The sequence below is a fragment of the Triticum aestivum genome, chromosome 3D (assembly GCF_018294505.1).
Source record: "Triticum aestivum cultivar Chinese Spring chromosome 3D, IWGSC CS RefSeq v2.1, whole genome shotgun sequence".
NCBI lineage: Eukaryota > Viridiplantae > Streptophyta > Magnoliopsida > Poales > Poaceae > Triticum > Triticum aestivum.
Genome location: NC_057802.1, coordinates 39,462,562 through 39,483,785, shown reverse-complemented (window position 1 = coordinate 39,483,785; position 21,224 = coordinate 39,462,562). Strand labels below are relative to the sequence as shown.

Sequence of the window (21,224 nt, the reverse complement as noted above, 5' to 3'; positions counted from 1 at the left end):
AATGTATTGTGTTGCTCAGATGACTATTCAATCAAAAAAAGTTTAAGTGTTGTTCCCTATGTTCATAAGACCTAATAATAATTGTTTTTAAATTTTATAGTTTGACTACTACTTTGAGTAATAATATATAATTATTTATTATGCCACAAAAGTATAGCATTGGATTTGTATTTTGCTTCCATGTTTACTTCTCTTTAACAACATGGGTCTATGGTTTTCATTGCAACCGTTAGATCCTAATCCAACGTATTGACAAAAACACTTGTAATAAACTATACTAGTTAGTTTAATTTTGATAGGGGAGCACCAGAACTTCCAGTGAAAGGTGGCGGCGGCAATGGAGAGGATCCTAGTGGCCTCCGCCATGTGCTGGAGCATCGACCTTGACAAAGGGCCTCTGCTCCCTTAGATTGATGATGCAGAAGTTTTGTTGCATAATTCTAGAGGTGTAAACTCCGGCTGCTAATGATGGCATAATCAACCTTGCAAAGTGTGTTGTCTCTGTTACGTAGATTCCATACTAGAGAACGACTCAAGTTTCCATGGTGAAGAGATGAATGGAATGTTATAAGAGATGGTATAATTTTAATACCAAAGTATTTGGTTAGAAGTTGTGGTGCGCTTAATGTTGGCACATTTAAGATGCAAGTCGCAATTGCTTGGTCCGTATTTTTGTTCTTACATTGTCTAATCTTCAAGGATGATGTTGGCTGAATAGTTTGGTTTGCGATGCTCCAAGTAGGGACTTGCTACTATTTTGTTAATGTATTGTGTTGCTCAGATGACTATTCAATCAAAAAAAGTTTAAGTGTTGTTCCCTATGTTCATAAGACCTAATAATAATTGTTTTTAAATTTTATAGTTTGACTACTACTTTGAGTAATAATATATAATTATTTATTATGCCACAAAAGTATAGCATTGGATTTGTATTTTGCTTCCATGTTTACTTCTCTTTAACAACATGGGTCTATGGTTTTCATTGCAACCGTTAGATCCTAATCCAACGTATTGACAAAAACACTTGTAATAAACTATACTAGTTAGTTTAATTTTGATAGGGGAGCACCAGAACTTCCAGTGAAAGGTGGCGGCGGCAATGGAGAGGATCCTAGTGGCCTCCGCCATGTGCTGGAGCATCGACCTTGACAAAGGGCCTCTGCTCCCTTAGATTGATGATGCAGAAGTTTTGTTGCATAATTCTAGAGGTGTAAACTCCGGCTGCTAATGATGGCATAATCAACCTTGCAAAGTGTGTTGTCTCTGTTACGTAGATTCCATACTAGAGAACGACTCAAGTTTCCATGGTGAAGAGATGAATGGAATGTTATAAGAGATGGTATAATTTTAATACCAAAGTATTTGGTTAGAAGTTGTGGTGCGCTTAATGTTGGCACATTTAAGATGCAAGTCGCAATTGCTTGGTCCGTATTTTTGTTCTTACATTGTCTAATCTTCAAGGATGATGTTGGCTGAATAGTTTGGTTTGTGATGCTCCAAGTAGGGACTTGCTACTATTTTGTCAATGTATTGTGTTGCTCAGATGACTATTCAATCAAAAAAAGTTTAAGTGTTGTTCCCTATGTTCATAAGACCTAATAATAATTGTTTTTAAATTTTATAGTTTGACTACTACTTTGAGTAATAATATATAATTATTTATTATGCCACAAAAGTATAGCATTGGATTTGTATTTTGCTTCCATGTTTACTTCTCTTTAACAACATGGGTCTATGGTTTTCATTGCAACCGTTAGATCCTAATCCAACGTATTGACAAAAACACTTGTAATAAACTATACTAGTTAGTTTAATTTTGATAGGGGAGCACCAGAACTTCCAGTGAAAGGTGGCGGCGGCAATGGAGAGGATCCTAGTGGCCTCCGCCATGTGCTGGAGCATCGACCTTGACAAAGGGCCTCTGCTCCCACAACCACGGTAACCCTCTCATCCATCAACTTTGTTCCTCTGCATAACATCCCCCCACCCTCACCCCCTCCCTACAAGCCTCGAGGCGGCCGCCCCGCACATCCACGATGTCGCCACGCGCCCGCCATATTTTGATATTTACTTGACCATCACTTATATACCAATAATATATGGTATGCAAACCTGAATAAAGAGAGTAAACAACAGTTGTTGCATATTTTGTGCATCAAGCATTCAAAAATGGTACATCAATAGGAATGGCCCTTAGAGCATCTCTTGCAGATCCCGCAAATCGGTCGTCCGCAATAATAACCGCCGATACGGACGAAGCCCAGTTTTTTGTCCGGAACAGATCCTGTAAATTGCTCGTCCGCTAATTATTATTTTTGAGGGATCCTGCATAGTTCGAACCGATTCCGTTATATCTAGAGGATTCCTCGCTCTTTCTACAGACACCTGTAAAATAAGTAACCATTGGCGGGAGTGAACTTTTAGCTCCCGCCACTGTCTTTCGGCCGCCGCCCGCGAGCTGCTGCCTGCCGAGCCGAAGCTGCCGCCCGTTGGCTCCCGTTGTCCTCGGCCACGGATTCCTCGTCGGAACGCCGCCATGAGTGGACTCGAGCTCTGGAGCACTCCCCGCGCCCCTAGTCGATCCATGGAACTTCCCGAGCACCTCCTCATCACTTTGCCCAAGCCAATTTGGATGGGGATATACCGGATCTGCGAGAGATGCTCTTATATATGTATAAATATCTCGAATTAGCGTTGTTCAACCAAGACCTGCAACCATTTTTCTTGCATCACTCGCTAAAGCAGGGGCTATGCCAATGTTCGAACCCAATCCTGACCGCGGTTGACCGTGGAAGAGACGTAGGTTGTGGTCTATGAGTGCCATCGCAGCCGTTAGATCCCGATCCAACGTCTTTAGATAAACGCTCGTTTGATAAACCGGACTAGTTAGATTAATTCAGAAAGGGGGGGCACCAAAACCTCCGGCGACAGCGGCGGCGGCGGCGATGGAGAGCATCCCGGCGGCCTCCGCCATGGACTGGAGCATCGACCTCGACAAGGGACTCCGCTCCCGCCACCTCGGTAACCCTCTCGACCACCCGACTCTCTTCTTCTCCGCACCACCCCCCAGCGCCTCACCCCGACTCCCCTCCCTCCAGGCACGCGCCTCAAGGCCCTCGAGGCCGCCGCCCCGCGCATCCGCGACCTCGCCGCGAGCCCCGCCGTCCCCGCGGCGGTGGCCTCCGCGTTCGGCGTCCTGCCCGCCGAGCCCCGCATCTTCGCTGAGACCATGCTCCTCCGCCTCGCCACCGAGTTCAGGGCGGCCGCCGACGACTCCGTCCGGGCCCGCATCGTCCGCGCCCTCCTCCCGGCCCAGGGCGCCGCGTGGGCCTGCGCGGAGCCCGACCAGATACTCCGGAAGGTCGCGGCGGCGCACGGCGCGGCGGGGACCCCGCGGGCCAGGGAGCTCGCGCTGAGGATGTTCGGCTGCCTCGCCGGCCTCGCCAAGGACAGCGTGCACGTCCGCTCCCTCGTCCTCTCCGGACTCCGCTCCTCCAATGCTGCCGAGGTCAGTGCCACTACTAATCACCATGACTGACTGCTTTATACTCCTACTTCCTAGGATCAGGCCACTGATCTTGCAATGCACATGTTTGTTACTAGTAAGCAATTTGTCAGGGTTCCGAATTATTTGCAGCCTTATTTGCTGCAATGCACATGTTTGCTTCTCCTTTGGCAGGTCAAAGCGGCGTTATTTGCGGCCGGTTGCTTTTGTAAGCTTTCAGAGGACTTCTCATACATCACCCTTCAAGTGGTGGCTGGATTAGTCATCTCACCAACATCAGAAGCCCAAGTTATTATGGCAGCAATTAAGACTTTCTCGAAGCTTGATTGTACGTTGGCTGTTATCCGTAGAGTTCACGAGGTTGGAAAGCAGATGGTTCTAGGCAACCTGGAAGATGTATTCAAAGCTGAAATTCTCTTCGCACTCTCCAGACTGGCATCCAAGTCAATTGTTTTGTTTGGTGATCAGGTAATGTAACCCACAAGTTGCACCTAAATTTCTCAAATTCATCTCTGCAAGTATGTTTTCTGAATCCTGATATGTCATTAAGTTCATTTTTCCATAAGCATATCTTAGTATTTAGCTGTTTATTTTAGTTAAATGTACTTTCTCCTCCAATTTACATTTGCTATCATTGAAATATTGCTAAGTGGGAACGTATATTTACTTTCCTTTAAAACTTTTAGCTTTCCTATGATTCACTGAAAGATGGTTTCTGCTCTTCGGCTTTCGCAACTAAATAAAAAACACTACACACAAAAAAAGGCAGCCCGGTGCACGTAGCTCCAGCCTGCTCAGGGTCTGGGGAAGGGTCCGACCATCTATGTATGCAGCCTTTCCCTACATTTCTGCAAGAGGCCGTTTTCAGGACTCGAACCCGTAAGCTCATGGTCACAAGGCAACAGCTTTGCCGCTGCGCCAAGGCTCCCTTTCATAAAAACATTGCACAAATGAGGTTCAAAACATCTTATGATTCCCTTCTGAGTTTTGTGCTGCTGCAACCTTAATTTGCAAGGCGTGCTTTTATCAATCCTCTATTCGAGAAGCTGGGGGCTAGTGACGAGGCATAAATAGCAAGTTATCATCGTTCTCCAATTGTTGATTGATTTGGGGCTAACTTTATTTCCTTGGTTAAATCTGCTATTGCAGGTGGCACTTCTGTTATCATTTCTGGGACATGAATCTTCTCTTCCTATGAGGACTATGGTTTTGAAAAGTTTATGTTTTATGTTTCGCAGAAATACTTTCTATCTTCCTGGTGCCAGTACTGTTCTTGGCACATTATTACAACTAATTGATGATGAGGATTTCCCACTTGATTGTAAGTGCTATGCATTCAGAATTCTGCAAAAGGTGAACACTAGCTAATGGACTTTGCTCATTCTGATTTAGACTTATCTTTATTTTTATCTGATTGGAAAGGGTACTTTTCAGATTCTCTGTGTTAAAGATCCAAGCACCCTTCATATCAATGCTTCTGAGTTATCTAAGCTTGCTCTGGCTGCTAAAAGATTTTTGCATTGTTCTTCCTGGGAGATGCAATATAATGCTCTTGAAATTCTTTTGGATATCTTCTTTTGCTTTCTCAAGCAAACAAAGCCACATCAGACTATAAGCACTCTGGAGAGTTCATCATTCTCATACACTGGATGCCCAGGAATTTCGGACAACATGCTGTCAACCCATGAAGAAACTAGTGAGGATGAAAGATCTCTGAATATGATTTTAACAGCAATAGTGGATAATATAATATCTCTGGCCAACCAACTAGCGAACTGCAGAAGCAAGCAAGTACCAACTGGACATATATATGTGTCCTCCTGTGATTTAGAAAAATACAGGGCACTATTTGGCCTTATGCTAAAGCTTGTTTCAGGCTACCCTTCTGCTGCTTCTGCTGCTTTTGATAAAGTAAGATGCCTGATGAAAGAACTTGCTCAAATAAATGCCAGTCATTACTCCAGAGTAGCAGCTAGTTGTGTTGAATCATCTGTTGAACCAGCGGCTGGAACTATCAAAGCTTCTTGCATGGAAACTGACACTGATAAGGCAAACTTAGCTTCCACTGAATCTTGTAGCAAGAAGCAATCATCTGTAGTGCATGATCTAATTCTGTGCACGCTCAAATTTGCAAATGTCTGCCATGATATGTGTCATAAAACATCTGCCTCTTCCTGCAATCTTCACCATAGTGTCAAGAGTCTAACTGAATGCGTACAGCAGAACGCCTCTCAGTATTGCAGCACATATGAATTCTTCCGTCTTATAATGTGTGCTCGTATCTCATGGAGTACTTGTAAAATCAGAGATGGTAATAAAGGGTCAGGTGATTCAAAAGAGCACCCTAACATATTCTTTACTCCTGTTTGGATAGCACATGAATCTTGTGCCCTTCGGATGGCGAAAATGCTTACAAGGAAACAGAGCTACTGGGAAGCCTATAGGTCTGCTATGTACTGCTGCCACGAAGGTCTCTGGTTCACAGCGTCATTTGTCTTTAGAAAAGTTTCGGCTGCTTTTGAGTCGAGCGCCTTTGGGTTTTGGTTCAAATCATTGCTTCTTTTTGGTGCCGGAGAACTGGAGATGAAGCTATTGCTTTTCCCTTCAGCAATCAATAAGTTGGTTGGTGAGCTAAATACAGAGAAAGATCTTCATGAGGACCTCTATAGTGTCGAAACAGATGTTGACCATACTCTTGCTAGATCTCCAGAGTTGCATGGCTACCAAGAAAAAGTCACTGGTATTTGTGAGAGAACATGCTTAGCAAATGATGTCCTCACATCTAATGCCTGTTCAGACCGCGAATTCTTCTTCCAGAGGTGGTTCATTAGTCTGAGAGCGTCTTTTCTTAAGATCTTAACTGATGTTCTTGACATCCTTAATGCACATTCTTCTGCTCCCAAAGACATATCACATCATGAATCTTCAAGTGTAGCCATAGAGAACAACCAAGTCCTCCTAGCTTTGACTAATTGTTCTTTAAGACTGAGTGACCTAGCAAAGAGTTATGATCTGCTTGCTGCATCCCATGGGGACATGGATCATGAAAGCTTTACTACTATAGCCAGGCTTGCTTTCATGTGCTCACTTTTGTCATTTTGCACTGCGTTTTCTGTAGATTTCTCAAATGTACCTGGCAGTTCAGAGCCTTGCAGGCTTCCAGAGAGTTTTTCTCATGAATCAATCCTACAAGATTTGCATCAAAGAGTAGATAGGAATGATAGCCAAGTTGTCTCGCAACTGCGGCAATTCATGTCTGTTTCTTCTTTTGAACTGGACTCTGTACACTTCAGCACAAGAATGAATATGTCTGGTAATCTGGAAAAGGATTCCTATTCACTCTTCAAGTTTGCTGTGGCATCTTTGCTTCGTGCACGCGCAGATGCCAAAGGAGTGACAACTGGAGAGGACGCTCTACATCATTTGCACAGAGGGATGCAACTTCTGTCTAGCATTTTGCGGAGGTTCATGGAACTGCCTTTCGTACTTCCCAGGCACTTCTTCAGCGTAAGGTACATATAATGCCCTTGAATTGCTTTGAGTGAGACTGAGATCATCCTATTTTTTAGTGGAAGTAATTATACTATGCTGGATGAATTAACAAGAAGGCAGATTCAGATAAGAACATAAGGGTAGCAATTGCGATTCCATATTTTCTGTAGCATGTAAAACCTTTTCTATATATAGGATAAAGTCAGGACACCTGAATTTGTATCTTCAGCAATGCATAACATGACATCTTACATTTTATGCAGGCCTTGCCTTGGCACCGAGCTCTTCATGTTCGATTCCAACCCTGCAAACAAGGACAGGATATCAGTACCGCGCGGCTTCCAGCTGTCCCTGACTCTCTGCTTGAAGTGGAAGCGTGTGCTGGAGCGAACCCCCATCCGCATCGCGAAACTGTACTGCATCCTAGCCACAAGCCCATCGTCGCCCCTACACATCGCGGGAACGAGGAGCAAGCAGTTCGAGATGCGCAGGACCACCTCCGAGATGGTCCTGCTGCACTCCAAGCTGCTGCAGCACGCAAAGAGCGACCTGAGGAAGACCAGCCACAAGGAGAATTCCCACACCGAGCTGGTGGCAGCGTTCGCGTGTTTCAAACCAGCTGGCTCTGGCCAGGGGTTCTCAGACTGCCTGCTGGACGTCTCCTCGTTTCCTCGCGGCGAGTACCAGATCGCGTGGCAGGCGTGCTGCGTGGACGAGAACAGCCGCTGCTTCAGCTTGCTGCCGTTGAATGACGGCGCCGTCTTCTCCGTCCAGTAGCCCTGACTGACAGCCCCTCAGGCTCGGCTGAAGCTCAAGAGTGTTGGTTGTGGAAGCTATGTGTGTGGTCTGTGATGTAGAGCATGTCCATTGTTGCTGGGTAATCCTTGGCCATATATGCTTTACAGAGGCTCCCAACTGTTATCCTGTGGTTACTTCACTTAACATCATCAGGCCATGTGCAACATGGATGTGAGGAATTCAGGCTTTTAGTGTAGTTTGGAGCCAGCCATGTGATTGATGTACAGAAGATACTAGCATAGATGATGCTAACTGCTCTAACTGATGAGATCTCCGTATGTGACTTGGGCTGCTGCTTGCCATATATGAATCCATACAACTTGGATATGATGAATTCCGGCTTTGGATTCGTCCCTCTGATCTGATGTGTCTGTCTTTGCGTTCACTCAGATGAATTCAAATCAAATCGAACACTCCCATTCGAATCCGAAACCGGGCACGCAAACGACGCTTTCAGCAATGCTGGATATATGAATTCAAGCTTGCCGTGGTGCTCCTCTGCCGTGTCCCGTTTCAGTAGGTACTAATAATTCAGATTTGCCGCTCGGGAGGTCTCTGCTTCGTTCAAAATTTCGAAACCACGCACGCACACGCCAGGTTCGCTGCTCGCTCGCTCGCTCCTCGGCGCGGAGCGGACCGGACCTCGCCGCCGGCCATGGCGCTGCTCTGCTTCCTCCTCGACCTCCGCAACATCCCGCCGCCCATCCTCGGCCTCCTCAAGCAGGTACCCGCTCCGATTCCTCCCTCCCCCTTCCCTCCGGTCCATCAGTCTCCGAGCCCTAACGGCCGCCGCGCCCGCGCGCGCAGTGCCTGCTCCACCTCGCCAACCACTACGCCGCCGCCCCCTCCGCCTCCGCCGCCCCGCTCCCGGACCGCCTCGCCCTCTGCTACGTCCACCACGCCGCAGCCGCCCCCTCCGGCTCCTCCTCCCGCTCCCCGCCCGAGGTTCGTGTCCCCCCTCCCCCCTACCCGCTGCATTTCGGTGGTGCGTTCGATCCTGCTGGTTATTTCGGTGCTGCGTGAATGATTGCTTAGCTTCGAATCGAACCTCTCTGCAACTAATTCATCCAATTGCAATTATCGCATCCTGAATTTCTGATACGCGAGCTCTGCCGCTCTAGCGCCGCTCGTCTTTCGAGCGCCAGTTCACCGGCCTCTGGTTGCCGGTGTGTGGTGTCTGTAAAAACTGGCGAATTAACCACCCATATAGGTTAACTGAATCATGCATTTGGTGTCAGATTGCTATTGCCATGATCCTCTGACGCCTTGGAAAGGCGAATTGCCTAACAGCCTGCACTGAATCATGATCACTAACCCCTGGAAAAGGCGAATTGCGTTAGGCCCTGCGCTGAATCATGTTAGCCGCTGACGCTGTCGACTGTTACACCGCTGATTAGTCTCGATCCCAGATGCATTCCTTCTGCACGCTTGTTCTGTTCCTTTCATTTTTTTTACTAATACAACAAATTCCATCAGCTCAAGATTGCGTATAGGCCCGGGGAGAAATTCAGCCTTCGAGATTTCCACCATGCTGTCGAAAACTTGCCTCTGGATGGCTTCCTTCCTGACCAACATGGGTCTGTGCCAACTGGAGGTATGGCTTGGATGATCTTTATGTTCGGCATATGATGGTTCTGCCCATAGAAAAAATGAACTGAGCAGCATAAACACAGTCAATTTGCCTCTTCTTAGTACAGGGGATTATCTTGAGATAGGAAATTTATCTGACTGCATTTCTTGTCTGCAGACGTGTCACTACAAAATCTGTTTAGCAACAGGGCCATCTATTCTTGGGCCACTGATGACATCTCCAAGAAAGTGATTGCAATATGTTTTTCTGCACAAAACACGGAACCTCTCCGAAGATCACTTATGGTACGGGTGCTGATTTCTCGATTTCTTTCGAAAGGGATTGAGTACTGCTTCGTGCACAAATTGATTCTCATGATAATGGCATTCCTCTAATTATTATCTATATTTTTCATCAGGAAGCATCGGAACAGTGTATTACAGTGGAGTTTGTAATGTTGGAAACAGAAACTGCTGCGTTCATGTATGATGATGTTTCTGAAAACTCCAGCAGTTTCATACACAGAATCAGTGACCTTGAAAACTGCGTCGTTCGAAGATACAGTCCTGGTAAGGAGGCATCATGAGTGTAGGGATCATCTATTGCTCTCGTTATTTTCATGTTTATCTTTAGACAATACGGTCATCTTTCTTGGCCATGTTGATACACATAACACGGTCATCTTTCTTGGCCATGTTGATACACATAATATGATCATGTAGCTTAAACTGTGATATTTTACCTTTTCTATATTATGATATTTGATTGACATCCCAGAGTTAGTACTCCCATATAATGAGTTGCTTACACTGAATAAGTTAACTTTTCACACTTCTTCCATCTCACACTAAGACCCCTAAAAGCATAAATGTTTGGAATGCAGAGACCCAAGTTTTGCATGGGCTAGTCAAGAGGTGGTTAGAAGAGCTGAAGGATGACAAGGAAGAGATGATGCAAGCTGTATTGGTGTTCAGAGCTCCCATAATTAAATCTGTTAATCAAGTAACTTGCAGCATATATCCATCAGCAAATCAGATCATTGATGGTTTTCCATATTGTCAGGTAATATAATTATTTAAGCACGCCGCCTTTGACTACGAATATTCAGTTCTAGGCATACAACAGAATGAATGTGGCGCTTTCTTTTGACTGTTTCATTTCATCCTGTGCATGCAAATTTGATGTTTGTATCTATCGATTTTAGCTTTTCGTTTGACAAGATAATAGTCATGTTATAATACTTCATTTCGTCTATTTGTTAGTCTCTTCAAGGGTTATGCTAATGTGGAACACGCTAAACAGGTATGCAGGTGCCATGGTCTCCCCATAGATGACGTTACCACAAATAAGGCAAAATGGCTGTGCCCAACAACAAGCCGCCAACTTGCAGCTTCTGATGTTACTGATAGTGCCGTGAAGATTGGAGATCAGACTGTATTGTTTCTTTCCACTTCAGGAGGTGGGCCAAACATGCGACGAGCCTCTACATCCATTTCTTTCGATGTGATTGAGCGCACTGACTTAGCCTCGCTAAATGAAGGTACCCACTACTCTTGACTACTGAGGCATTATACTCTAGTATATCGAGACTTATCTTTACTCTGTTAACTTTAGTGATAATGTGTGTTGGCAGGAGTCATAATGGGGAAATCTCATGTTGTGGTTCCCAGCTCAAATGATGAAGTTGCTCTAACTGATGAGAGCTTGGATCAGAACACCCAGAGTAAGTATTTCCATATTGTCTGTGTTGTGCATTTTTCCCAGACCATCTTTACTTTATATTGCAATATACGTCAGATGTGCAGTTTCCTGGATGCTCCCAAATTCTGAGTATTGTGTATGTCGTGCAGTTTTCTATGGTGTGTGTGAAACTCTTTTCAAGCTCGATCAGGGACTTGTGTGCTCCTCTGCGTGCAACACTGAAACAATGAAAATTGGAACTCTTGCCTGTTATTATCTCCTTCAGCCATCTGAAAAGGGGCCAATGCTTCTTAGGGTATAGTCAGTGTCCCCTGTTTTATCGCAATGTAACCTAAGGGTTTGTGCTTTGTTATTGCTTGGCTCTGATGGTAGGAACATGTTTGTGCTGTAGAGGCTTGCTGGATCTGAAGAGATACTGCCTCTCCCGGATGTGAGTCGACCTCGCAACTATACTGTTAGCATGGACGCCAAGAATTCAATTGAAACCTCTTTATCGAAGGTATGGCCATTGGACCGCAACAGGTATCTCTGGTTGCATGGTGTGGTTGCCATTGGTTTCTCAAGTACTATGTTACTACATGCCTGCTAACAACTTGGAGGTGTTTCAGATTGCTGTGAAGGAATACAACCCTCTACACCATGAAAGAGGTTTCCACTCGAAGCTGAATTCTCTGGTCAAGGATAGCCTGCAATTCGGGTACCTCATTCTCAGTCATTACTTCAAATTTCCTAATGCTTCACTTGGCATACCATTTTTGAGTTCTTACTTGGTTTTGCTACCTGGCTGGCTGCTAAGAGACTACATATGTTGACACGAAGTCTGTGAAGTTGTGATTGACTCAACTTCAACTTCACTTCGCAGGTCAATTGCCCCAGCCTATGCTGAAGATGCCACCCACCTTGACTCCTTCAGTGAGCCACAAATACCAGCATTGCAGGGTCCCAGGGGAAACATGTTCATGAGCCAAAGGGACAAGGCCAGAGACGCCGACCGGATCTACGCGTTCAGCGAGCCGCAGACGACGACGCCGTTGTTCCGAGCTCCGAAAGACAGGCTCCCGAGCCAGCCCAAGGAGAAGGCGTCGCCCAGCATCTCGGAGGAGTGGGAGAAGCTCATCATCATCGACGACAATGACGATTTCTGCACTCCGGTCTCCTCTTCCAGGGCCACATTCCCCAGGCCTCCGGTCTCCACGCTGCCGTCTCCGGTGAAGCCACTGGACGAGAAGACCTCGAGGATCCTGGAGCGGCTGGAGGCCCCCAAGGCCAAGAAGCAGAGGGCCAGCAAGCCGCCCAGTGCCGGCGCCGCGACGGCGTCCGGCCGCGGTGGTGTCAGTAGCACACAGGGGAAGAAGCCGCTGCTGCCGTTTGAGCCCAGCGCTAGCCAGCCACTGAAGCCTACCTTCAACAGGGTACGGCGAAAGCCTGTTCCTTAGCTCCAGTTGACTCTGCTGTGCAGATTAATTAAGAACCTTCTACTTCACTAGTTACTTCATGAGTTCGTCCAGTGTAGCCCTATAATGATATTCTCAACATGTTTTTGTTCTGAATTGTAGTAACTATGAAGCTCAACAATAAGTTGGGAAAGGATGTGCCACGAACCACTGACATCAACATTCAGAGAATACATAGATAAACAGCATCTACTGAGTAGACATCGAACAATTCATGTTGCTTGCTAAACTCAGACATGTTGAGATCTAAGGTAGAAATCAGCTGGGGTACAAATGGCCCTCGACGACGATGGCAAGCACGAGGGGTTTAGACCTCCAGGACCCTACTCTCCCTAAGTACTTGCCCACAAGAAAGTCGTTGCGCTTATGGTTACAGGAGGCTCTTGGGTCACTCCACGCTGCAAGAAATGCGCTACCTAATGGCTGACGATGAGAAGAACAGCACAGCGGTGTTTCTAGACCGATGGTTTCAGCGAGGTGTCCGGACCTCCAATGGCAGCATCGGAGAGGTCGCGCTGGTGCTGGTCCCGCTCCTCAGCTGCTCAGACGCCGCTGACTTTAGCTCAAGCTGCTGCAGCTGATGGACGACATGAGACATCCTTGGCCGCACCGAGGGGACATGCTGGGTGCAGGCGTAGACGAGGTCCACGACCTTCTGGATCACTCCTATCTCCGGCATGTCGTTGATGAGCGGGTCCAGCAGCTCCAGATGCCGGTGTGATTGGACCAGCGGCGTCGCCCATTCGAATATTGTCTGCCATCCAGCAGATTCAACCGACTGCGCTGGGCGACGGCCACTGATGATTTCTAGAAGCAGCACGCCGAAGCTGTAGACATCGCTCTTTGTTGTCAGCTCGTTCCTGTAAATGAACTCGGGGGCAAGGTATCCGTATGTTGCCGCCTTGACGGTCCGCTCGTGCATTACTTCCCACGGCACAAACTTGGACAGCCCGACCCCCATCAGATGGGAACCAAATTCCTCGTCGAGAAGGACGTTGCTCGCACGGATATCACGGTGGACTACCTGGGGCTTCACCTTGTCATGCAAAAATCTGGATTGGAAAAGAGCACCAGTAAGTATGCGATCATTATTGGTACTAATATGGTCATGATTAAATGTAAGATTATGGGGACAAAGACAGCCAAATGTCTCAAATTAATGTTAACATGTTTAATTAGAACACAAACAACACGTGAGAATTAATATTGCTTGTAAATATAAGGCTGCAGCAATCATTCTATCTAGTCTGAAATTAATAAATATGTCAGAGAAACCTACAACAGTACAACGGTGAATCTGGAGCTGACTTATGCAATTATATATCATAATTCATAACCTAACATAAACTAAGCATGTCCAGCATTTTCCAAAGAATTAAACATCTGTAGGCTACAGCTACAAGTTCCATTTAACGAGCAACCATAATAGGATAAACACAGCAAACAGGCATCAATATTACGAAAGAAGAAACTGAATGAATAAAAATAATTGCAGCTTAGACCACAGGAGCTTCATGCTTTATCAGTTATTACTTTCCAAACAGTTAAGTAAAAAATAACATTTCTCAGAGTGGAAGAGACAAGAGTTAGGATGACTTACGCAATCCCCTGTGCAAGAGTTGTGGCAACTCTCATTCTCGTTGCCCAATCAAGGCTCCGCCCTCCTCTGGGAATATGATGCAGCCACACATCCAACGGACCATTGGCGACAAACTCATAGACAATAAAGCGGTCGCCATGATCATAACAACATCCTTTTACAGCCACCAAGTTAGGATGATAGAGCTTTGCGACTCTACTGATCTCAGAGTAGAAATCCTTTTTCCTTTGTAGGCTGGATCTCTTCAATCTCTTAATTGCTAGTTTGGATCCATCTGGCAAGGTTCCACTGTAGGTACCACCTGTCTTGGCATTTCCAGGCAGCCGGTTTCCCTCACTGAAGTTCTTGGTTATCGATCTAAGCTCTTCACTGTTGAACACTTTCCACAGCGGTGGCACTAATGCGGTAGCTGAAGCGCCGGAAGCTTCACGTGATCTTTTCCTTTTCTTGCTTCGCTTGTAGACGAGCAGCCAAACCACAACAGCTAGCGTGGTCGAGAGAATCAAGCCGCTTACGACGATGAGGACTATGAAATACTCCTTGTGGCAGTGATCATGGTAGCACCTATCTTCTGGCATAAATCAGTGGGTGTCAGACTGTTAGTGCAACTAAATTTTCATGCAACGGAACAAAAGTACTTCAGTGTTACCAAAAGAAGACTCACCGTGATTCATCATGCAAATCAGCCCATGTGACTCGGCACACTTCTTTCCGGTAAGTGCAGTGTGCTTACTGGTCACCAAAGTGCACATATCGTCGCCGGTGGCTAGACCGCAGCGAGCACCGGTGCAATTGGGACGCAACGGCTCACCGGGAAATGCGGTCCCGTTCCAAGAAGACGAATTGTCAGACCATTTCCAGCCAACAACACCACTACTGGTGTTGCGGCGACGCCCTCCAACCCAGCACCCGGAGGAGGCAGCTCCACAGAGAGACCTCGCGAAATTCAGCTCCTGAACTGATGATAATGCAGCCAGATGACCGCTGAAGTTGCGGCAGAGGGCTTCGGATCCGTCCCAGGAAAGGGATGTTGAGATGTGCATGAAGCATTTGGCCCGATCAGGACTGATTTGCCAACCGTCGGGGCATGACGCTGCAGAAAACAGAAAGTATTGATATTAATAACCTTATTATGGGAAATATGATTGGATTGACAACGGAATCTAGAGCTTCTTGAAACAGTTATACATGTGGTTGCATACAAGTCCGAAATCCTATTACCAATCTCTGTCTTTCTTTGCAAGGTATGACCAACTCATCTGCCCAAAATGGGCTGTGGCTGCCCAGAAAGAGTCGAGCCATTTCAGGTACATCAGAGCGGTTCTGACAGGAGCATAATCTAGAGTGCAGGTTTTGTGCCAGAAGCAGCACTAGAGTAAACCATTAGGAAATAATATATTATGTGGATCTAGTTAGTGACGCTTGATAGTTGTCGACGGCCACGCCCACACCAGCACCAGTATATATATCAGATAGGGGGGACGAGGTGCCGCAGATTTGCTGTTTTTGTGCCGGCCTTGGCGAAGCAAAATCACATGTTTTGGCGAAGCCGGGAGACAAATTTATTTACTATTTATCTTCTGATTCGTGTGCGCCCTTTGCAAAGAAAAGACGGCATATGGCAAATTTATTACTACTATCAATCAGACCTTGCAGATGACAGGAAAAACAGCTCGACTCCGAACTGGCCACGCGCGAGGTTCTCGCGAGGAATAAGCAAGGCAGGAGCACACTCCTGGGGAAGAAGGCATGGATCTGTCTAGAGAGGAGTGAAGGGGGAAAAGAGAAGACGGTGGCAGTAATACTCACGGGTATGAGCCAGCGCGGGCGCGGCGGCGGAGAGGAGCAGCGCGGCGAGGGGGAGGGCGAGGGGGAGGGCCATGGCCGGGCCCTCCCTTGCTTCTTGCTCCGGTGGTCGGTCTCCCCTCCTCCGAGGGGCGGCGTTTCTTTCTGCTCTGCTCTGTTCTCACTGGGATGGATGGGAAAGGAGAGGAGGGAGAAGGGAACGGGTGGGCCCACCGTCTTGACTGCTCGCCATTAATTCCACTGCCTACCACACCTGGCCCTGGCTGCCGCCAGTTGCTCTGCCCTTTTTACTCTACGGTCATTCAGGTCTTCTTTTTTTTTACCGCGCTTCACCTACCCACGTGACAAGGGCAATTCGGGAAAGGCTGAAAACATAATTACCAAGTTTTTTTTAACCTAACGTAATTACCAAGTTTAAACAACACTGAAATAAACATGCTAATGATGGTTGAGTAGAACTACATATTCCATTAGACAAACTGATCATAAAGGTTATATGCATGGTCACCACGCGAAACATACATAGATGCATTGCAGTATTGCACCTAGGACTCCACGAGAAATACAGCTAGACTAGTGGTTGGGGCGCCTGTGGGTGGCGCCGCTTGAGAGGATGTTGTGCGCATGTTTTCATTTAAAAAAGACGGAGTCCTCGTCTTCATCTAGAAAAACATTTTAAAAAAATCCTCACCTCCATCTAGAAAAAGAAGTAAAAAAAGAAAAGAAAAAAAATCACCAACGCAGCCTAACAGTGAGCGCCACTTTGCGTAGCCCTTCATTTAAAAAAATACGTCAGGTCATCACCTTCATCTAAAAAGGAAAAAAGCATTTAAAAAAACTCTCACCTCCATCTAAAAGTAATAATATCTCAAAAGCTTTTTCACTGCGGCCAACCAACTTGCGCCATGTGGCATAGCTGGTTGGCCGCCCTTCACGCGATGCTTAATGGGGTTTAATTTCACCCATGAAAGGATTTCATGCCACGCTGAAACGTCGTCCACCATAGTCCTCTACTGGCACCGAGGCAACGTTGAAGAAAGCGGGGGAACCGCGTCATATCAAGATCCGGAAGAGCACCATCGCATACAAGGATGCTCTTTGGACCGATGAAGCAAACCACTGCAAGATCGGTTTGTGCATACCTAGATGGTTGAGTAGTTTCTGCATGCACTACTTTTCCAAGATCGGTTGCCCTTGTATTTAAGCTCGACCATGTCCCTTGGCCTTTGGCACTCCCTTTTTCTATGGCGGCACAGAACTAATTACTTTGGATTATCACAAATCCAAGGTGATATTTTCTTTGTGAGAATGTTTTGATGAATGTCCTACCACATTGTCTGAAACTACAAATGGGTTCACTTAGGTGTCGTGTTCCACTATGTGCTATAATCACTTTGTCCCGTTATAATTGCCATTTCCACCTTGACATGTTCTCTTTTTACCTATTTGCGCTTTGCTCTCGGTGGTGATAATTATTTCTATCAAAACTTGTGATGATTGAAACGTAGATCCATGGAAAAGAAAAAATAATTTGATGGGATTGAAAAAATTACATATTTGAATTTGAAAAAAAGAGTACATGCTTGTAGGTTGCACTGAAGCACACATACAAAGAATCATCCTCCCATTAGAATTACTCAACAATAATGCATAGATCTTCAAGATTGTTAGGTTGTCGTAATTTTGTTAAATATGACACTTCCGTTATATATTTCAATGAGGTATGATTTTGGTCTAATTTATCATTATGTTACATAAGCGTCTTCTGACCAGAAAGACTGCACATGTGGAGTTCAGTGCTCCAAATGCAAGAGCCATGCAATGATGTGCACTGAGAATGTATATTCTCTTTTGTAGAGAACTTTTTATTACTTAATGACTACTTTAATAGGAAATTCTGATGCATTATCATTCTAGATTTCTTGTGCAAGGACATGTTTTGGCACAAAATTATGCATAATTATGGAAAGACTTAAAATAGTTTATAACCATACAAGAATTAGGCTTGGGCGGAAGACATGACTCTGACAAACTACCTTCAACATTCTTTAGCTATTTATACAGAAATGAATCAATCAAATGTGTACTAAAACATAACAGAACTATAGAACTATTTTGTCCGATGGGTGGGTGAGGGGAAGAGGAGGAGTCTAAAAGGTGGCGACCTCTAGGACAGTTTTGGACGGCTAAGGATAAGGAGGAAAAACCACGAGCAAAGGCAAGATAGAGTTAATGGAGAGAGTGTGTCCCCGAGCATGCCCCATAAGTAGTGTGCCCCAGGTGAGTTAAAACAAAAATCACAATTTATACAGAACTTTAATACTTGTTTAAGTCATATATTTTTTGAATTACAATCACATCCAACTATCATGACAAATTTAAATTATATTTGGCAATAATATAAAATATATTTAAGTTAATCCCGCTTAAATGTAAGAAAATAAGAAACGACAAAATTACATGTATTCTTGGATCAATTTATGAATTTTGTATCAAGATAGTGTATATGTATGTGTGTATCGTTAACTATCTTAGTAAAGTGTTCCATGTGTGGTATAAAAAGATATTAATAGCAACCTTTATGATTAGATATATGAAAATAGAAAAACCTAGAGTACATAAAATGTTTACAAGGAGCTGGTTTCTAATAATTGGCACACGACTTTAATAATTTTTTCGAGTCAAATGTGTTCAACATATTGCGGCGATACATAATCTGTTAGTAGTTGAACAACATGACTCTAGTTAATATAACATTTAGTACTGCTTATAAAGCATTTAGAGAGACTATAGGAGTTTAGTTAATAATCTAGTGATATGCTTCTTAGAGCATCTACAACCACGGTTGCCAAATGCAGCACCCTATACATCCGTGGACAGTGACTGGTCACCCCCTATTCCTCAGCTTCTGCAGTCGTACTCCTCAAATGTTCGCCCCCAAATCCATACAATCCATGCAATTATGTAGATAAACATAGCAATATAGATCAACATACATATATAGCATAATCTGGACCCAAAAGAGCAAGTTTTTGTACAATAGAACCCAACAAACAGTTCATCACCGGACAAATAAACTAGATGCACTAAATAAACTAGATAGCTAGATAAACAGAGAGGGGCGCCAAACATCACCATTTCCTCGTCGGTCCCTTCCCCTTGCGGTCATGGAAGCAACGGTAGTACTCCTCCATGTAGGCATCGGCGACGGAGGGGGGGTCATCATCCTTGCTCGTCATGCTGGATAACGAAGAAGAGGAGACGATGCCAGCGAGAGGTTGCACGACACAGACCTGCTCCTTCACAAGCCATGCCTCTTTCGCCGCGGCAATCAACTTCTCCTTTGTGACACCTCGGACTCTTCGACGACGAGCCGGAGCGCCTTCATGTTCTTGCGAAAGAGGCGTCTCACGTCCATCTCTGCATTGGTTAGTGACCGGCAGGAGACCTCGCGCGAGATCTTCTCCTCCGCATCGACCAGAGCGGGCATCACGTATGAAAGGATCGATATAGTTGACTAGAGGGGGGGTGAATAGTCAACTAACAATTTTTAGCTTTTCTTTACCAATTTAAACTTTGCACAAAGTAGGTTGTCTAGATATGCAACTAGGTGAGCAACCTATATGATGCAACAACAACAAGCACACAAGCAAGCAAGGGATATAACACAAATAAGCTTGCACAAGTAAAGGCACAAGATAACCAAGAGTGGAGCCGGTGAAGACGAGGATATGTTATCGAAGTTCCTTCCTTTTGAGGGGAAGTACGTTTCCGTTGGAGCGGTGTGGAGGCACAATGCTCCCAAGCCACTAGGGCCACCGTATTCTCCTCACGCCCTCACACAATGCGAGATGCCATGATTCCACTATTGGTGCCCTTGGAGGCGGCGACCAGACCTTTACAAACAAGGTTGGGGCAATCTCCACAACTTAATTGGAGGCTCCCAACGACACCACGAAGCTTCGCCACAATGGAATATGGCTCCGCGGTGACATCAACCGTCTAGGGTGCTCAAACACCCAAGAGTAACAAGATCCGCAAGGGATAAGTGGGGGGGAATCAAATTTCTCTTGGTGGAAGTGTAGATCGGGGCCTTCTCAACCAATCCCTAGAAAATCAACAAGTTTGATTGGCTAGGGAGAGAGATCGTGCGAAAATGGAGCTTGGAGCAACAATTGAGCTTAGGGATGGAAGAGGTGAATCTTCTTGGAGAAGAAGACCTCTTTATATAGAGGGGGGACACATCCAACCGTTATGCAGCCTGCAGCCCGCATCTGGGCGGTACTACCGTTGCCGGAGCGGTACTACCGCTGTGGCAAGCAGGCATAGGGCAACCAGGGCTGAGGGAGAAGTAGACGCACTAGGGCAGTACTACCGCCGATAAGCGGTACTGCCGCTCCCTACAGCCGCTGGAAAACAAAGGAGGGCAGCGAGCTGAGCGGCAGTTGGAGTGGACGTAGGAGCGGTACTACCGCTAATAAGCGGTACTACCGCGCCCTACTGTCGTCCCTACTACCACTCCCATGCGTGGTCCTTTACGGAAACCCGGCATGAAAAATCGAGACCACAGCAGGGGCGGTAGTACCAGCGACACTAACAAGCGGTACCACCGCCGATAGGCAGTACTACCGCCCTGACCGCAGTACTACCGCTTAGCACTCAGCACCCCTTGTTTTGCACAACACGGATACTCCAAAGAAGCAGGAAGAAGGCGAGGGTGCAAGGAGAGTGTGTACGTGATGATTCCACCCATACTCTTCCGAAACGGATCCCCTCTTGATAGTACGGTTATCCCTACGACTCAATTACACCGAAAAGAACGAGGGAAAATAATCCGTCTAAAGTGAAGTCCTCGAGGGGAAACAATCGCATAGTGCCCTTATATTAGATAACCTGAAAAGCTTAAACAAACCAGGGAAAATTATGCCCTAACAATCTCCCCCTTTTTGGTGGACTGATGACAACACGGGATTTGCACAAAATATAGTAACTGGAAATTAAGCAAACCAACTCCCTACAAAATATAGACGGGCTCCCCCTAGAGGTGTGCACCAAGGAAATTAGCATGAAAGGCTGTGTGCACATCTTTAGGATCAAACACCCCCTATATTGTATAGACAGGCAACCTCCTTGCATATAAGAATAATATTAGGTACAACTAAGCAAGGACAAGCATGAGAGCAATAATATAAGTGCCGGTAAAGATGCATCTCACAAGATAACAGAGTACTTGAGACTAAAGTAGATAAGATAGGGTAGTTCACATATGTCTTACACCATACGGTCTCACTCATAGCC

At 45.8% G+C, this 21,224-nt stretch overlaps 3 protein-coding genes across 5 annotated transcripts; 2 read left to right on the top strand and 1 right to left on the bottom strand.

Annotated features, from left to right (window-relative positions):
• Nucleotides 1–2,798: 2,798 nt before the first annotated feature.
• On the top strand, nt 2,799–8,125 carry LOC123077187 (uncharacterized). The gene is made up of 6 exons (XM_044499404.1): nt 2,799–3,021; nt 3,099–3,508; nt 3,680–3,973; nt 4,655–4,858; nt 4,940–7,017; nt 7,261–8,125. The coding sequence occupies exons 1-6, from the start codon at nt 2,946–2,948 to the stop codon at nt 7,772–7,774; spliced, it is 3,576 nt and encodes a 1,191-aa protein (XP_044355339.1). The 5' UTR covers nt 2,799–2,945; the 3' UTR covers nt 7,775–8,125.
• Nucleotides 8,126–8,271: 146 nt separating this feature from the next.
• LOC123077188 (uncharacterized) lies at nt 8,272–12,633 on the top strand. 2 transcript variants are annotated; one of them, XM_044499405.1, is made up of 12 exons: nt 8,272–8,519; nt 8,603–8,740; nt 9,272–9,389; nt 9,543–9,670; nt 9,784–9,934; nt 10,249–10,427; nt 10,668–10,905; nt 10,999–11,088; nt 11,216–11,361; nt 11,458–11,565; nt 11,675–11,763; nt 11,929–12,633. In XM_044499405.1, the coding sequence occupies exons 1-12, from the start codon at nt 8,451–8,453 to the stop codon at nt 12,500–12,502; spliced, it is 2,028 nt and encodes a 675-aa protein (XP_044355340.1). In that variant the 5' UTR covers nt 8,272–8,450; the 3' UTR covers nt 12,503–12,633. The 2 variants fall into 2 exon arrangements, with proteins under 2 accessions (XP_044355340.1, XP_044355341.1); XM_044499406.1 differs by lacking the exon at nt 8,603–8,740.
• Nucleotides 12,634–12,645: 12 nt separating this feature from the next.
• Nucleotides 12,646–16,196, bottom strand: LOC123077189 (C-type lectin receptor-like tyrosine-protein kinase At1g52310). Of its 2 annotated transcripts, none has more exons than XM_044499408.1 (4): nt 15,930–16,196; nt 14,785–15,213; nt 14,121–14,691; nt 12,646–13,572 (listed from the first exon to the last, which is right to left on the bottom strand). In XM_044499408.1, exons 1-4 carry the CDS (start codon nt 16,000–16,002, stop codon nt 12,990–12,992), a joined length of 1,656 nt encoding a protein of 551 aa, XP_044355343.1. In that variant the 5' UTR covers nt 16,003–16,196; the 3' UTR covers nt 12,646–12,989. The 2 variants fall into 2 exon arrangements, with proteins under 2 accessions (XP_044355343.1, XP_044355344.1); XM_044499409.1 differs by having other exon boundaries at nt 14,121–14,688.
• Between the last annotated feature and the right edge of the window lie 5,028 nt (nt 16,197–21,224).

Bases quoted from the DNA above. Each gene is read 5' to 3' on its own strand.
- LOC123077188 (XM_044499405.1), top strand. From the start codon at position 8,451: ATGGCGCTGCTCTGCTTCCTCCTCGACCTCCGCAACATCCCGCCGCCC. The intron at 9,935-10,248 runs GTAAGGAGGCAT...TTTGGAATGCAG, and splicing joins CGTTCGAAGATACAGTCCTG to AGACCCAAGTTTTGCATGGG. The intron at 11,566-11,674 runs GTATGGCCATTG...GAGGTGTTTCAG, and splicing joins TTGAAACCTCTTTATCGAAG to ATTGCTGTGAAGGAATACAA.
- LOC123077187 (XM_044499404.1), top strand. From the start codon at position 2,946: ATGGAGAGCATCCCGGCGGCCTCCGCCATGGACTGGAGCATCGACCTC. The intron at 3,509-3,679 runs GTCAGTGCCACT...CTCCTTTGGCAG, and splicing joins GCTCCTCCAATGCTGCCGAG to GTCAAAGCGGCGTTATTTGC. The intron at 3,974-4,654 runs GTAATGTAACCC...CTGCTATTGCAG, and splicing joins TTGTTTTGTTTGGTGATCAG to GTGGCACTTCTGTTATCATT.
- LOC123077189 (XM_044499408.1), bottom strand. From the start codon at position 16,002: ATGGCCCTCCCCCTCGCCCTCCCCCTCGCCGCGCTGCTCCTCTCCGCC. The intron at 15,214-15,929 runs GTGAGTATTACT...TGTTTTCTGCAG, and splicing joins GCCCGCGCTGGCTCATACCC to CGTCATGCCCCGACGGTTGG. The intron at 14,692-14,784 runs GTGAGTCTTCTT...GATTTATGCCAG, and splicing joins GATTTGCATGATGAATCACG to AAGATAGGTGCTACCATGAT.